Source organism: Nycticebus coucang, chromosome 18 (genome assembly GCF_027406575.1).
Source record: "Nycticebus coucang isolate mNycCou1 chromosome 18, mNycCou1.pri, whole genome shotgun sequence".
Taxonomy (NCBI): domain Eukaryota; kingdom Metazoa; phylum Chordata; class Mammalia; order Primates; family Lorisidae; genus Nycticebus; species Nycticebus coucang.
The window spans coordinates 76900103-76917217 of NC_069797.1; the positions used below are offsets into that span (position 1 = coordinate 76900103).

At 50.7% G+C, this 17115-nt stretch overlaps 2 protein-coding genes across 8 annotated transcripts in view; both read right to left on the reverse strand.

Moving 5' to 3' along the window:
* CYTH1 (cytohesin 1) overlaps positions 1 to 1240 on the reverse strand; it is a 95507-nt gene extending 94267 nt beyond the window's left edge. The window contains exon 1 of one of the 2 annotated variants that reach the window (XM_053570564.1): positions 1123 to 1240. Coding sequence is in view for 1 of the 2 variants with exons in the window: in XM_053570563.1 (XP_053426538.1) it covers positions 403 to 424 (22 nt within the window). In the remaining variant the exon portion in view is untranslated. Of the gene's footprint in view, positions 1 to 402; positions 565 to 1122 lie in introns of those variants that run through there. The other variant, XM_053570563.1, reaches the window with a different exon arrangement.
* Positions 1241 to 11687: 10447 nt separating this feature from the next.
* Positions 11688 to 17115, reverse strand: part of USP36 (ubiquitin specific peptidase 36) — a 40911-nt gene continuing 35483 nt past the window's right edge. For 5 of the 6 annotated variants that reach the window (XM_053570541.1, XM_053570539.1, XM_053570538.1 and 2 more), the window contains 4 exons: positions 15311 to 15412; positions 14566 to 14681; positions 14161 to 14309; positions 11690 to 13968 (listed from right to left, as the gene is read on the reverse strand). In XM_053570541.1, coding sequence (XP_053426516.1) covers positions 14181 to 14309; positions 14566 to 14681; positions 15311 to 15412 — 347 coding nt within the window. In that variant the 3' untranslated portion in view covers positions 11690 to 13968; positions 14161 to 14180. Of the gene's footprint in view, positions 13969 to 14160; positions 14310 to 14565; positions 14682 to 15310; positions 15413 to 17115 lie in introns of all 6 variants that reach the window. The other variant, XM_053570543.1, reaches the window with a different exon arrangement.

The following is a 17115-nucleotide window of genomic DNA, read 5'->3' on the forward strand; positions in this document are numbered from 1 at the left end:
CGGGCGGGCGGGCGGCACCGGGCGAGGCGCCGGGTCTCCCGGCTGAACAAAGACGCGCACCCCGCGCACAACTCACGCCGCGCACGGCCGCGAACTGCGGGGACCACCAGCCGGCGATCCCCGAGACCCTCCTCCCTCGGCGCCCCTGGCCTGCGACCCCTGCCAGGCGACCTTCTTCCCTCAGCGCCCCCGGCCACCCAGCCGGTGGCCCCTGGCCCCAGCGACCCTCGTCCCTCGGCACTCAGACCACCCTCGCCCCGCGGAGGGTCCCGGGCACTGCGTCCCGCACCACAGTCCCCGGGAAACCCACGCCGCCAGGGGCGCCGACGAGCTACCGGGCCCCGAGGGGACGCAAGGAGACGGGGAGGGGGCGTCTGCCGCCCGGCCGCGCGCCGCACTGACCGTAGCTGTCGTCCTCCTCCATGGTGCCGGTGCCGGTGCCGGCGCCGGGCTCCGTGCCGCGGCTCGCGGTTCGCGCCAGGATGAGCAGTCCGCACCCCCACTCGCCTCAGCCCGCCCGGAGCCCCGCCCCCCGTGCCGCGCCCGCCGCGGCCCCTTGCCTCCTGCTGGGCCACTCGGGCTGCGCCTGCGCACGCGCCTGAGGCCCCCCCCGCCTACAAGCCCCGGGTGGAGCCACGCCTACACCCCGCGCGCGCCCCGCCTCCAGCACTCGACTCCACCCCCCCGGCCGCGTTTGCGCACGCGCACTCCCGAGCCACACCGCGGGACGGAGCCACGCCCACCACCTGCGCACACCCAACCTCCGGCACGCGACCTCCTCCCACGTCCGCGCCTGCGCACGCGCGAGCTCGGAGGCTCCGCCCCCTGCTTGTCTCTTGTCCCGCACGATGCCCCACCCCATCCGCGACCCCGCCCCCGCCCTCCTCCGTGGGGCCAAGCAGGTTTCGGTTTTCCAAGGGCGGTGCAGGCCCTTGTGCGTGATGCACCCTGCTGGGCACACAGCCATTGCCAGGCTACCCCCGAAGGCTAAAGTTCTTGTCTGGCCACCAAAGGGAAGTGTGGTCCATGCTGACGCCAACCTCTAACGTCAGCACGGAGGGCCCGGTTCTTGGCTAAAGACCACAGAAGCTGTTGGAACTCGCTTAATTCCTGAGGTCTGACCTTTACGTAATGAATGTCGTTAAGTTCATTGCTTTCGCTTCCTTTTGTTTGTCCTCTGAATTATCTGGATCATGTTTCAAAGGAGGGCATTCCGCGTCCCAGCAGTTTTAGGACTTTGGTGAACCTGACTCAGGTGCCTCTTAAATTAACGCTCCTAGACTGTCGCTGCGTGACTTATCTGCTTGCGCTGGATGAACTAGTTGAGTTGCCCTTCGCTGAACACCTGGGCAGTCAGCACTGGGAGGTTACCGACTCAAGTAGTTGTCTGTTAAGTAAAACGACTGATGAACCAGCCAATGAACTGTAACTGCTGCTGGAGAACACCCTGCCCCACGCACTCTCAGACAAGAAAACTGATGCCCAGAAAGATCCAGAGGCCCAGGTCACACACAGGCTGAACCAGGACTGGGTCGTCGGTCCTTGTACAGGACATGACAGTGTACTTGTCCCTCTGAAGTAATTGCTTAAAATACAGCAAGAGAATAATTCCAGAACTCTGGGAGGCCAAGGTAAGTGGATTGCTTGAACTCAGGAGTTCAAGACCAGCTTGAGCAAGATTGAGACCCCCAACTCTACTAAAAATAGTCGGGCGTTGTGGTGGGCACCTGTAGTCCCAGCTGCTTGGGAGGCTGGGGCAAGAGGATCACTTGAGCCCAAGATTTTGAGGTTGCTGTGAGCTATGTCACCCGCACTCTACCCAGGGCAACAGAATGACATGGTCTCAAAAGAAAACAAAATAAGGCAAGAGAATGCAGGGAGGGACCAAAGGAGACAATGGGAAATTTGGGGGCCTTTTCTCATTTGTGACAAAGAGGAAAACCCCCAGTGCTGCAGAATGGCATCCCCCAACCCAACTGTCTCCTCTCCAGTGACTCTTGGCCGGCCCCTTCCTATGCAGACCACCACTTGACTCCATACTCCATGGAGATTCCAGAAACTCAGTGAAGTTCCCTGGACCTCAGGGGCTTTCCAACCTAAAAAACAAAAGAGTAGAAACTACAACTCTGCTTGTGGGCCTTCCCGTCCTGAGTTTGTTTCCTTTGCTGAATTATCTCCAGCAGCCATTACCTCCTGAGGGTGCCAGCAAAATCTGTAATGGTACTCCAAAATCTTTATGTGCTTTAGTGTATTTTAATCCCCCTATCCTTGCTGATAGATGGATGCAGATGCTGCATATAAATATATATGCTGCTATATGCATTCATTTTTTTCCTGGAAAGACACCAAAAAATTAAGAGGAATAAACTGTAGGAGGAGCGGAAATCAAGACATACTTTTCACTGTATACTTTCTTTTCTTTCTGTGCTGTGTGGTGGTGGTTTTTTTTTTTTTTTGGAGACAAGAGTCTTACTTGGTCACCCTTGGTAGAGTGAGGTGTCCTGGAGTCTTAGCTCACAGCAATCACAAACTCTTGAGTTCAAGCAATCCTCTTGCCTCAGCCTCCCAAGCATCTGGGACTACAGGTGCCCGTCACAATGCCCAGCTATTTTTTAGAGACAGGTCTTGCTTTGGCTCAGGCTGGCCTTGAACCTGTGAGCTCAGGCGAAGTGTGTGGTTTTTTTAAACATGTGAATGCATTACTTTTTTTGAAAAATAAAATGCCAGTCCCAGATACATGACTTTTTCTTAGTTTGATGGTAGCTGTGGAGTCTCAGTTGGAAGGGACCCTCAGGATCACATGTCCACAGGAGGGAAATCTAGGACCTTTTGATACAGGAACCACATGGCCCCTTGCACAGTGCATCACACTCAGGGAGGGGCTGTACAAGGAGAGCTCAGCCCAAGGCAGTAGTGGCAGTGTCCCTGAAAAGTGGCAGGACCTCTTCTACAAGTCTCCATCATGGGAGGTGTGGCCCGTCCCATCAGCCCATTTCATTATTGGACAACTCTAAAATATGCCTCCCGGACTTCCCAGCCATCGACTCTCCTAGGTAAGATGTAATTTCCTTTCATGAAAAACAAATGAGTTAGGAAATTGTACTTTAATTCCAGATTTGCTTTTAATTAGCTTTGTGACCTGGACAAATACCCCACCAGGACCTATTTCTGGCTATGAATTGCTGGCTTCACCCAGAATTGATCTACCTGACAACCTTTTTGAGGGGAGTCCATGCTCCTTTAGCAACGCCTGTCTTGCATAATAATCTCAAGAAAATTGAAGTAGGTTAGAAATTTTATTTTTTTGAAACAGAGTCTCACTTTATTCCCCTGGCGTTGAGTGCAATGGCATCATAGTTCACTGCAACCTCAGATTCTTAGGCTTAAGCGATCCTCTTGCCTCAGCCTTCCCAGTAACTGGGACTACAGGCTCTGAACCACAATGCCCATCTAGTTTTTCTATTTTTAGTAGAGGTGGGAGTCTCCAACTCTTAAGCTCCAGCAATTCACCCACCTTGACCTCCCAGAGTGCTAGGATTACAGGCATGGGCCACCACACCGGGCCATTCCTGTTGTTCTAAGTCAGTCCGTGGTACTTTGTTAGCAGTCCTAGACGACAAATACACATAGCTTTAAACTGAAATTAAATTTAAAATTTTCATATGCATGTGTTACCTATTTTATTTATTTATTTATTGGTAATTATTTTAAGACAGGGTCTTGCTCTGTTGTCCAGGCTAAAGTGCCACAGCATCAGCCTAGCTCACAGCAACCCCAAACTCCTGGTCTCAGATGATCCTCCAGCTTCAGCCTCCCAAAGTGCTAGGGTTACAGGCATGAACTACCCCAGCTCTGGCATATTACATATTTAAATAAATTTTTACAGTAAAACTTTTAAAGGTTGTTTACCATATAGATGCTATGCTAAGGGATTTTATGGTTACCTTCCATTTTTCCTAATGCCCATATTTTATCTGGGTTCTTTATCTAAAAGATAATCAATAATTTTATCTCCTTGCCCTTCCATTCTACCAGCAGGATGTGTAAGCAGGTACAAGCTAGAGGGTGTTGAAGAGGGGAGAACTGTCTACTGAAGCACTGACACTGTGGCCCTGAGGCTGACAAAGACACTAAGACAGGCGTCTTCAAACTTTTTAAACGGGGGGCCAGTTCACTGTCCCTCAGATCGTGGGAGGGCTGGACTATAGTTTAAAAAAAAAAAACTATGAACAAATTCCTATGTACACTGCACATACCTTATTTCGAAGTAAAAAAACAAAACGGAAACAAATACAATCACACCGCCTCATGTGGCCCACGGGCCGCAGTTTGAGGACCCCCTGCATATCCACTGAGCTCTCCCCCTCTACATAGGGTTTTCAGCCATGCCCTGATGAGCCAGCCCTCACCTCTGTGGAGGCCAGAGGTGGGGATGGCAGAGAGAGCAAGGGATGAGAAAAGCATCAGGACACCAGCTTCACAAAAAAAAAAAAAGAGCAGCCTCAGCTGGGCTGTAACTTGCCCAATCACTACCTCAACCCTTTGGACTCCCCCAGATCAAGCGAAAGGGGGTGACCTAGGCAGCAAGGAGAAGCTCTTTCAGAAGCCAGACAGATGTTTCCCAGCCCCAGGGGTAGGGGCTGAACACGGTGGTTAGACAGGGCTTTAATTCAGGTGTTCTTAATAAATCATTAAATACAAGACAGGGACTCAGCCGCTCAGCTAGGGCTCCTCACCAAGACTCGCCAATTCTGTTCTGTAGACTGGGCTTTGTGGAGAGGGAGGGATGCTGGGAAGAGAAGACACTTAATGCATATAAAAGACTGCAAGCCACATCCCTCTCACAGGCTGGGATTGGGCCATTGTTTTGCTTTGAAAACCCCCATATTTTATTTTACTAAAGCTTGCAATTTCTTCTGTGTGTCAATGGCACTTAAAATCTGTTTGTAATGGAACTTGATTGTATCCAGCTGTCATCAACTCATCTCACACTCCAAAAGATAACTGGCCACGTGCGACAGTTTGAGTGTTCACTAGGAGTAGAGCAGCTAATGCCTATCTAGTTCCCACTAGACTCACCAGAATGTTTTCACATATGAAAAAAGAACAAATAGGGAGGGGATAGAATGCAGAAAAAGCATGAGGGGGGGGCGGTGGGTGGGAGCTGAATCTCTGAGCCAGGGCTGCTCTCTGGGCAAAGTCTTAATGCTGGTCACAAACCACCTTCCTTCAGTAGCTTTTCCACTTCATTCACTCAACAGATATTTACTGGGTGGCTGGTAAGTGCTGGTGCTGGCTAGAGACAACCACCATTGGTCCCTGCCAAGGGTAAATATCTAACTCAGTGATTTTCAACCAGGGTGCCGTGGCACACTGATGTGCTGTGAGTGGATCTTAGGTGTGCCCGAAAACTTTTAAAAGATGATTAATTAAATTATTTTCAGGCTCAGCACCTATAGCTCAGCGGCTAGGGCACCAGCCATACACACCAGGGCTGGCAGGTTTGAACCCAGCCAGAACCTGCCAAACAATGGCAACTACAACCAAAAAAAAAAAAAAAAAAATAGCCAGGCATTGTGGTGGGCACCTGTAGCCCCAGCTACTTGGGAGGCTGAGGCAAGAGAATCGCTTAAGCCCAAGAGTTGGAGGTTGCTATGAGCTGTGATGCCATGGCACTCTACTGAGGGTGACATAATGAGACTTTGTCTCAAAAAAATAAATAATAGAAATAAATAAATAAATCATTTTCAAAGTTCAAAGCACAGTTAGCATATTCTTTTCTTAACTCTCTTTTTTTTGATCAACATAATTTAAGTGTGCCACGGAAGTTTAACGATAGGTTCAAGTGTGCTGTGAGATAAAAAACATTGAAAAACACTGATCTAACAATAGCCACTCAAGATAGAAAATGGCAGAATAATACATTTAAAAGAATTAAAAGTACATTAAACATGGATCATCTCTGACATCCTAAAAACAAAAAACTGCACAAGATACATTTTAACAATCCCAACTCTTAACATGGGATGATGAAGGTTGACACGTTCACTTTCAAATAGCCATGAAAAAGTCTCTGGTTTAAGTAAAAGACCCTCGATTCCCTGCACCCATTTCACAACAAGTGTTTGCCATCAATACGTAAACTGTGTGTTAACATCTGGTCCCATTGCAGTAAGAAGCCACCTACATGTCCAGAACCTGCTTAACGACAGCAATTCTGAGACAAGTTTCTCACACATCTAGTGCCTGTTTAGCAGCTGAGTCCCGCCACCTCCTGTTGTCAACATCCTCTTGCATGACAGAAAAATCAGTGCAGACAAACCTGTGGGACAGCACGAGAGTGACAACTGAGTTAAAATTTTAATCTAACCTCTACATTTTCTACATTTTAAAGGAGAAAACCACACTGACCCAAATTCATGGTGCCAACTCGGGCAGACTCCCTTAGAATAAGGGCTTGACTCTCAATCCGGGCTTTCTGCAGTGAGTCACAATTCAAACCTGACTCCAAACTGACTCTGCCTTAATCCTTCTAAAGCAGGAACAGTGCACAGCAGTTTTCCTGGAAAAGCCACTAGCAGAGGCAGTGATTCCAGACAGACTACCGAGAACCAAGAGCAAGCACGCGCCTACTCCGACATCCTCTACGCTCAGCACCCGGGGGCTCTCTGAGGTGCGGGATTTCAGGAGTCTCTGTTCTTTGGGGTGGGAAACCTTATGTTGGGGAATGATTTGATTAGTTTCTTGTCTTGGGAAAGAGGAGCAGAAAGCAGGAAGATGGGACTGGAGAACTGGTCAGAAGACGAATTTGAATCCAGGACAAAGAAGGATGGCGACCCAAGCAGAGGTTCTGGCAGTCGGGAGGGAAGGCAGGCCGGTGTTTCAGGACAGACCTTGTGAGGGCAGCGGCAGAAGGGGCAGAGGGTGGCACTGAGCTTCTGGCTTTGTTGACAGGGTGGATGGGGTGCCCAACTTCGGGGGGAGGGCAGACAGCACTAAATCCATTCTAGGCCATGAAGTCACAGTAGGGTATCCAGGAAAAGGTTCAGTAGGTCTGTTGCTTGGAGTTGGTTCTGAGCTGAATGTGCCCACTGATTGTTTTGCATTAATGAACAGAAAAAGAAGAGCTCTTAGGAGTGATGGTGAACAGTGTCAAAACATTGGCTGACCTCAGCCAAGCACCTTTAAGATTTGGGAATCAGGTGACTGAGTGATGTAAGGATGGCAGGAGCTGGTCTGGGACGATGCAGACAGAAGGTGCAGAGCGCAGACTGACGCTTAGCTGAGAGGAGGGGGCTGGCTAGGGGGACAGAAGCAAATGAGGCTTTTTAGGACAGGGGACAGATAAATATGTTTACAAGGGAAGGAAGGGGAAAGCGTAACAGGCAGGAGGGAGACAGTATTAGTGAAGCAGAGTTCCCCAAGTGGTGTTAAGGTCAGAGCACGGGTAGGTACCAGCCCCTGGTGTCTGGTCCATAGCAGAGGTCCTGACAGAGTCCAGGCGACAGTCCCTCAGGGCTTCTTCCATCTTCACACTGGACTTTACTTGTCATCCCAACCCCCAGCCCACCTGAACTGTTAGGTCAGAACAGTAGGTCTCCAGTGCAGTCCACGCCCAGCAGCGGCCACCCCTCAAAACCTTAGAAAGACAAATTTCCAGGCCCTGTCCCAGGTCTGCTGAACCAGAATGTCGGGTTGAGGGGCCTGCAATCTGCATCTCAAGGACCCCCTCGGGACTCTGGGCTCACCAAAATTTGAGACAAGGATAAGGCTAGCAGTTCTCAGGCCCAGCTGCCCACCAGGATTACTAGGGAGTTTACTACTGACACCGAGGCATCTCTTGCAAGATTGTCACTGGACCACCCGAGTACTACAGGAGCACTAGGAACCCCTGGGTGGGGGCAGAAGAAAACAAACGGGGACAAATTGTTTACCTCTGGTTTCCCATGTTTTGAGGTGGTTTTTTGGAGGGGAATTCTTGTAGCAGATTAGAAATTGTTTGCCAGGTAGTAGGCACTTGGGCAGGAAAACAAATGTTTGCAAGACCCACTGAAAAAAAGAGACAGGGGCTGTTGGAAGGCTGGGGGCAGAAATCACAAAGGATAAACACAGCCCAACTAAGATGAGCAACGGCCATCACTTAAAGCAGCTGGATGACCTCAGCAGGTCCAGATGCAGAAGTAGAGAGGGTACAGGATTCCCAGCCAAGCTGGGTCTGAGGGGAGGTGGAGCAGAGCCACTCCAGGTGGCAAGGCAGAGCGTGCTGCACTGCCTGCGTCGTGCGACCCATCCCCCTGCAGCCCTCATCAGAACCATCCTTGCTTTTCAGCCTCTATGCAGAAGTTGTTCAAGCTACTGAGACTCGGGGCAGGGATTCTCACATCATTTGGCACAGCACCTACCCCGTCACTGCTATAATGACTCCTGACAGTGTCTAGGGCTTATGAACGAATGCCCACCTGGCGTCCAGACTCCCGCATGTTTTCTTTTTTTATTGAGACTGTCTTACTTTGTCACCATCAGTACAGTGCCATGGCATCATAGTTCACAGCAACCTCAAACTGTTGGGCTCAAGTGATTCTCTTGCCTCAGCCTCCCCGGTAGCTGGAACTACAGATGCCCGCCACAACGGCCGGCTATTTTGTTTGTTTTTTGTTTAGCAGACCCAGGCCGGGTTTGAACCCACCAGCCCCATTGCATTTGGCCAATGCCCTAACCACTGAACTACGGGCACCCCTGGATGTTTTCTTAATTGGAAGACTCAGAGAGGTCACCACTGCCCACTTCTCATTTCGAAACTCCCTGGGTTCCCTGTTTTGCCAAAACTGCAGTTGTCTTAGACTGAATCTGTCACCACCTGAAGACCTCCCTGAAACCAACAGCCAGCTTGACTTCCCAAGCCAACTGCCGACGGAAGCCTTCCACCTGACCAGTCACCTGCCCTGTGGATTCCATCCCGTGGCCCAGCCCTGACCTCTGCTGCTATTGCCAGTCTCTAGCTCTGGCCTTGGCCACTGCACCCTGCTGCCACCCACAGGCCACCATGCAGACTCCTATCACCCTTGGGAGTACAAAAAGCAAGTCACGTCTGGGTGACCCTTCTTGACTAAATTACCAACCCAAACACACCCTGTACCTGTGTTGTACCAACGAACTTAAGGCTACCCAGGAGTCCTGTTGGCTGATGATGCCCCCCCACCCCCCGAACATCACCTACCTCCATCACTTCAGCAGAATAGCCACATGCCCCTGTGGCCCCACCTGGCGCTCTCAGCCCTAGCTGAGACTGTCCACCTCCATGACAGAACTTACTGTAGGCACCTTAACACAGAGCTTTACACAGACCCTGAGTTGTGTTGGGAAGCATCTCTGAGTGAAAAAGCTACGGTCTCCCCTTGCTCCCAAGGTCTCAGAACCAACCCCCAACCACTGCCCAGACTGTGACTAGAAGCTCCTTTAGAGGAGCTCGGCTAACAAAGGCCTCTCAGCGGCACCCGTGTGTCTGAGCTCTCTAATGGCCCGCTCTGCCCCCTGCTTTGGTTTGGGCCTAGGTGCTGCCTTGCCTCCCGTTTTTTATCTTTTTTTTTTTTTTTTTTGAGATAGTCTCACTTGGTCAGCCTCGGTAGAGTGTTGTGGTACCATAGCTCACAACAACCTCTAAATCTTGGACTCAGTCTATTAGTAGTAGAAACAGGGCCTCGCTTTTGCTCAGGCTGGTCTCCAACTCGTGAGCTCAAGCAACCCACCTGCCTTGGCCTCCCAGAGTGCTAGGATTATAGCCCAGTTTACCTCTGCTGTTCTTACCTGGCTGCCCTCATTTTGAGCTGTCAGGCCAAAGCCCTGAGGTGACTGGGGTGAAGACAAGACACCCTGTGTTTGATGGACACATCTGGGTGAAGAGAGTGTTACGAGGTCAACACGGAAGGAGCAGCAGCTGTGGAGGTTGAGTAACAGAACTGCCAAGTGCCTTCAGCATAGAAGCCACTGGACTGGGAACCTATCTCTGCCCCGGGACTATCTTAGTCATCCATCCACTAGGGCTGCTCTCACCAAATTCAACCTTCTAGTCCCTCCCTGTGCACCGTTGCAGGGATCTTCCTGACCCTCCAGCCTGACCTCAATTCCAGGACAAATGCAACCAGCCAAACCCTGATCCTGTTCAGCGCAGCCCCTGGCCAGGACAGCCCTGCTTAACACCAGCAATTTCCATCGTATCTGAATAAAATTTCTGTATCAACAGATATTCTAGGTCACACAAAACTTAAGTTTGTCCTTACCACAAGCGTCTCATCTGTGGCTGGAGAAGTGGCCAGGATGTAGTGGGTCCATCTGAGGGGACGACACTGGGGCTGGAGAAGTGGCCAGGATGTAGTGGTCTGAGGGGACGACGCTGGGGCTGGAGAAGTGGCCAGGATGTAGTGGTCTGAGGGGACGACGTTGGGGCTGGAGAAGTGGCCAGGATGTAGAGGGTCCATCTGAGGGGACGACACTGGGGCTGGAGAAGTGGCCAGGATGTAGTGGTCTGAGGGACGACGCTGGGGCTGGAGAAGTGGCCAGGATGTAGTGGTCTGAGGGACGACGCTGGGGCTGGAGAAGTGGCCAGGATGTAGTGGTCTGAGGGACGACGCTGGGGCTGGAGAAGTGGCCAGGATGTAGTGGTCTGAGGGACGACGCTGGGGCTGGAGAAGTGGCCAGGATGTAGTGGGTCCGTCTGAGGGGACGACACTGGGGCTGGAGAAGTGGATAGGATGTAGTGGTCTGAGGGACGACACTGGGGCTGGAGAAGTGGCCAGGATGTAGTGGTCTGAGGGACGACGCTGGGGCTGGAGAAGTGGCCAGGATGTAGTGGTCTGAGGGACGACACTGGGGCTGGAGAAGTGGCCAGGATGTAGTGGTCTGAGGGACGACGCTGGGGCTGGAGAAGTGGCCAGGATGTAGTGGTCTGAGGGACGACACTGGGGCTGGAGAAGTGGACAGGATGTAGTGGTCTGAGGGACGACGCTGGCACTAAGCACATGGCAGCACCACTCCTGCCGCTGCACAAGCAAAGCTCAAGAGACCCAAATTCAAGTGCCTGCCCTATTCTTCCAGCTGTGAGGAAATCTCACAGTAAAGTAAAATCTGTTATTTTTCCCTCATCTTTCCCTGCATAAATCCAAACATTATATGGTTTAAAAAAAAAAACAAAAAAACTCAAGAGGTGGGTGATATTAATATTTCTGAGTTTCCTTAATACACTATTCACTTAAAATTCTCCACAAAGTTTAGTGAACCAACTCAGAAGATACTGTTCTCCCCTAAATATAAGGATATGCCTTTATTCCTCTTTATTCTTCTTATTTTTTTTTTTTGTAGAGACAGAGTCTCACTTTATGGCCCTGGGTAGAGTGCCGTGGCCTCACACAGCTCACAGCAACCTCCAACTCCTGGGCTTACGCGATTCTCTTGCCTCAGCCTCCCGAGTAGCTGGGACTACAGGCGCCCACCACAACGCCCAGCTATTTTTTAGTTGCAGTTCAGCCGGGGCCAGGTTTGAACCCGCCACCCTCGGTATATGGGGCCGGCGCCTTACCGACTGAGCCACAGGCGCCGCCCTCCTCTTTATTCTTAAGTAGAACCTGCTCTCAATTTTTCTGCCACCGAGAGCTGGACACACTCATTTGCCCACAACTAATGGCTATCTGAAAGCCTGATGAACTGCGGTAAGACTGGGAGCTGCCTGGGTTGTACCTTTTTAAAAAATCAAATGAAAAACCAGGGCAGACACAGGAAGGACCCACAAAAGCACAAGGTTTATTGCACCAAGACCCTGGCAACATGGGGCTACCAGGCCCCCAGAGAGGCGGCGCAGTGCCTGGGGCTGTAGACCTGCGTACACACACACAGGCATGGCCCCCTGTCCGGGGTGTAGGACAGGTGAGTAAAAGGGCTCAGGGCCCCAGAAAGTGGCCAAAACACACGGACCCCACTCCCTCCAGATCCTCCCTAAGCACAAGGTCAAATCAAACCCAGATTCTACAGTGACTGCTATTATAAATGCTTTAGTTATTTTTATTTATTTATATATGTACACGTCACCTAGAACTTGGACTAATTTTCTGGGCCTTATCCTTTCCCTTCTGTGTTTGGCATGGTTTTTTGTGCAAGGAAAGGACGCGATAGTAACAGTGATAAATGCTGTAAAAAGTGGGGCCAGCACTCACCACTGCCCAAGAGATAACAGATATATTTTCCTCAGGAAAAGGTTTTATGATTATCTAGTGGAAAAAGGAAGAGACTGATTTGGAGGAGAGGAGGGAGAGAAAGAAAGGAGACAACTATAAAACATCACAGAAAATACAGCAGGGCAGACAGTTCATACAGGAGTGAATGTCAACACCTCAAGGGCCTGAAAGGGAAAAGGAAAAACGTCTGCTCCAAAGGTGCCTGTGTCCCCTCCCAAGACGGCAGAACACACGCCACAGAACACTGGAGCGGCCCTTTACCACTGAACACTCAGAGGTCAGTCCTCCATGCACCTGCTACGGGGCCCGGAGGCAGCTGCTCTCTTCAGGCTACAGGCATCACCATTCTCTCCCAACTTTTGTAAAAGGAGAAATATAACAAAAAGAAAAACCAAAAGAACCATCCAGATGAAAAAAGTAAAATGTATCTCCTTGTATAAAAAAGTAGCTCTTTTTTTCTATATACCTGCATGAACCAAGGCCCCGAGCTCGGGGCTGAACAAAAGCAACGCTAACCCAAGGGGGCACTACAAGGAAGGCGTCAGAAGTGGCTGGCCAAGCAGAGCCACTCCAAGGTGCTTTACGTCCTACATCAAGTCCCCCTCCACCTATGGCAGGTCAAGGGGGGAAAGACGAGGATGATCACCAAAGGATCAAGTTCAGACTGGCTTCTGTACCTTCTACTACTACTAGGCCATTCATTTTTTTTCTTAAAAATATTACTTTCACTGAGAACCTCCCATATTTATTAAATAACAAGTTTGCAGGCACAGCTCAAACAATGTAAGAAAAGTCATCTTCTTCACTTACACAATCATGTAAATTCAATAGCACTCACAAAATTGAGCAAACAAAGCCAGCATTTGCATATTAGGCAAAGGAAACATATTGCTAATAGAAGCTGCAGGTCTGGTCAAAAATAAATGTTTTATATTATTAAGTAGTAAAATAAACAGAGAATTCTATCCCAAGAACATATCTCGGTAAAACCTGGGGGTTAGTGCACCTGCAGGGACACTACAGCAAAGTCGCCTCAGAATAAAGAGCAGCATCAGAAGCAGCTGGATTAGCAAACATGTCAAGGGCCCCACCCCAAGCAGACTCTGCTCTCCAGTCTGGAGCTGCTTGCAAGGAAGGATGTAGGGCCACCCTCAACCCCCAGTTCCAGGGAAGGGACAGGTGGCCATGCAGGGGTGGCCTCAAGGCTCTTCCTTTCTAAGGACACATAAGGCGCACAGGCATAGAGGTCCCACTGAGGAAACGGGAAGGGCCAGGCTCCAACAGAGGGCAGCACCAGCCACCGGAAGAAAGGGATGGCTCAGCAAGAAGAGCAGCCCACCGCACACTGTCACCCTGAGAGCCAGAGGACACCTGGGAGGTGTTTAAACACTAACCCCTGCCCTCTCTGACAGCCCCAGACCAGGGGCAAACACTACTGCTGGCACAGACTCCGCTGTCCATGAGCACAAGGAGGCTTGGCCTGTTCCAGATGTCCAGCAGGTGTGCTGTTGTCTTTGCTCAACACATGTGCTGTGATTTCTCTTGCAGGGTTTGCCATGAATCACCAAAGATGTCGACCTACAGAAGCCCCAAAGCCGCATCAGGTCGTCTGCAGACAGTGGTACCAGGAGAGCCCCCCACCGAGGCAGCTTCACAGTGCAGTGGCCTGGAGATGATTGGACAGTGGAGTCCCCACAGACAGCTCCCTCCCAGATCCAGGAAGTGATGCCTTGTCTCCAGGATGCTGTGGGACAAAGCACATTGGTTCTGACAGTGAGAAATGAGACCCTTGGCCACGAGTCCAACATAGGAAACCAACCATGGCATCTTAATGTGGCTGGGAACACCACACCGTGTTCTTTTGAACAGACTACTACACACCCCAGAGACATACACCCCATGCCCATTACACACACACACTCACTACACAACTGACCTATTTCCACAGCAGCATATTCAGCGGCGATAGCTGAGGCTGACAGCCTTGGCTGGATGAGTCACAGCCCAAAAGTTCCGTCTACTCTGAAGTTTCTGGAAGGCATTGAAGTTTCTCTTCTCTCTCTTGAATTTTTTAATTTTCTTTTCCTGTATCAAGATCATTCAGTGTCATAATTGCCCAAAGCGCTCTCACCTACTCCATAGTGGCTCTTTCTTGCACACACACTGCCAAATTACTCCAGACTGACTCTTCAGGACAACCTTCTGGGGGAGGAAGGAACCAACACTGTCCCCACAGCCACATGCCAGGACAGGAGCCCTCCTCATTGGTGCTGCCCCTCAGCTACTTGGTCCCTGCTGAGCCACGCCCCATCAAGCCCACTGTCTCCACCAAGTGTCATACCTTCCCCCGGTCAAACTCCTCATCCCAGGCATCAACCACAGTCTCGGTCTGGGCCAGTCTGCTGTCTTCCATGGCATCCCGACTCACCGCTGACATCTCACCATCCCAGGTCAAAACTACATGACAGACATGTGGTATTGGCTTGTTTGCGGACTCCCTGCTCCCACCACCTAGACTGTCTACGCCTAAGTATTCAAAATTTGTCAGTGCCACCTTTTGGCGAAGCAACGAACAGGTGACAGTGGAGTGACATGGCATGTGCAGGACGGTCAGTGCAGAGACCTCATCAGTGACTTGAGGTGAGTACAGAATGACACATGTGTGCAGGACAATCCATGCAGAGACCTCATTAGCGACTCTCTGTTAAGCTCTATCACCAACCCATAAAACTCAGTTCTTTTAAAACCCTGCCCTCCTTTGTTTGTTCTTGAAGTCCAACTTATAAAAGTAATGCTCCAAGTAAGAACCCATGTTACTGCAGCTAGAAGAGCTTTTTCACTCTGCCCCTTCTCCCTTACCAGACACCCTAATACTCTGCCCAGCCCGGCATCTCTAATAGGTAGAACACACCTTTGTGCAATGGCCAGGAGGTTGAAAGGGATGCCAAGTGTTTAGGTTCCTCTCCCCAAAGCCAAGCAAGGCTGTCCCTCCAGGTTCACAATACACCAGGATCCATTCCATACCTTTACCACTTCCAAAATATGCCAACCAAAGAAAAACAGAAGTCCCATCTTAAAACCAGTACCTTTTCTCCCGTAAGCTTTATCAGATGAATATCTGAGCAATTCCTGGACCACATTGGATTCCTGCTCTCTATTCCAGGATATAAGAGAAGCCTGTTCCAGCCCTGAAATCACAGCAGCCAAAAAATATTTACATGTTTAAAATAAACTACCAAAGAAGCAAATCTGTTTTTATTTACAATTGCAAAGTTTACTAATGATAAGTACTTACTTACTAATAAAGATCTTATGCAAATAAAAGCCAAAAAACACCACCCCACCCACCGCCGCCCCCAACCAGTAGTACAAGTCCTGGGTCTGCAGGAAGGAGGGGAGAGACCTAACTCTAGATGGAACACACCTTGCCACCAGACGCGGCCGGCACCTCGGGGCCCACCGGAGCTGGCACTGCTGCAGAGTCAAGCAGCACTACCGTAGGCCCTGAGGCTCCCCAGCTCCATTTGGGCAGAAACACCATGCGGGTGCACCTGGCACAGCAGGACAGTGCTCTAACCTCACTGGGTTCTAGAAATAATTTCTCAACTAGTCCTCTGCCTCCCGCCTAGTCACCCTGACCCATCTGCCACACAGCGCCCGGAATATGCTGGCCTCCCCACACAAAAACCCAACCTTGTATCTCCCACCTCCAATTCTTCAACAACCCCAGTGATCTCCAGGATTATTGCCCCAGACTCCAGCAGAATGGTGTCCATGCTCCCTTCAGCAGTCCTGGGACCTGGCCACACAGAGCCACCTGCCAACTCATGATGTGTGGTATGGCTCCTGCCTTGAGTCCAGAACACCCCGCCCCATGCAGCCACTCTCAGCACTTGAGAGTGAGAGCAGAGGGGTTGACTGCCTCCCCCACAGCCTGTACAGCTGAGCACCTTGCCCTCTGTACACGGCCTTCACTGTAGTTAGCCCTGAGGGCCTGGGGGATCAAGCACCATCCCAAGCACACGGCTGGTGATTAACCACATTCCTTGGGCCCCTGCAGTAGCAAACCAGCTCCCCTAGGACTGCACGGAGCATGGCTCTACTGCCACTGAAGCAAAGCCTCTTCTAGGACAATATGCTGGCCAGCAAACATAAGCAGTCCTCAATGCATAGTAGTGTCCTATAATATAAATCAGGCCATGCCACTTTTATTGGCAAATTCCTTTCTTGGGAGGTTTTTGAGGCAGAGTCTCACTCTGTTGTCTAGGTTAAAGTTGAGTGGCATCATCATAGCTCACTACAACCTCAAACTCCTGGGCTCAAGCAATCCTCCTGCCTCAGCCTACTGAGTAGTTGGGACCAGAGATGTGCCACCACACCCAGCTTCTTTTCCTTTTTGTGGCAACAGGGTCTCTCTCTTGCTCAGGCTGGTCTCAAACTGAGTCCAAGTGATCTTCCTCCCTCAACTCTCAAGAGTGCTAGCATTATAGGTGTGAGCCACTGTACCCAGCCCCTTTCTAGCTAGGTGCCTGTAGCTCAGTGGTTAGAGTGCCAGTGGGTTCGAACCCAGCCCAGGGCCTGCTTAACAAAAAAAAAATTACTGAAGACCCAGCCCTTTTCTTGGGAGGCTGATAAATATGTATCGATGTCTAAGGGCCTGCCTGACCCCAAATGCACTAATGTAACTGGGTTCCCCAGACTGTGGAGCAGGCTCTCTCAAGCTGGCCTCTGTTGCCTAAGCGGTGATAACTTTCTCCAGCCTTTACGTGGCAAGATATGTCTCTGGCAAGAGGCTGCTGAGGCCCGCCCCACCCAGCTCTGAAGAAAACTTAGAAAAGCAAAACACCCTCCAAGAGGGGGTGGTGCCTGAGGACAGCCATAGTTACCCAGC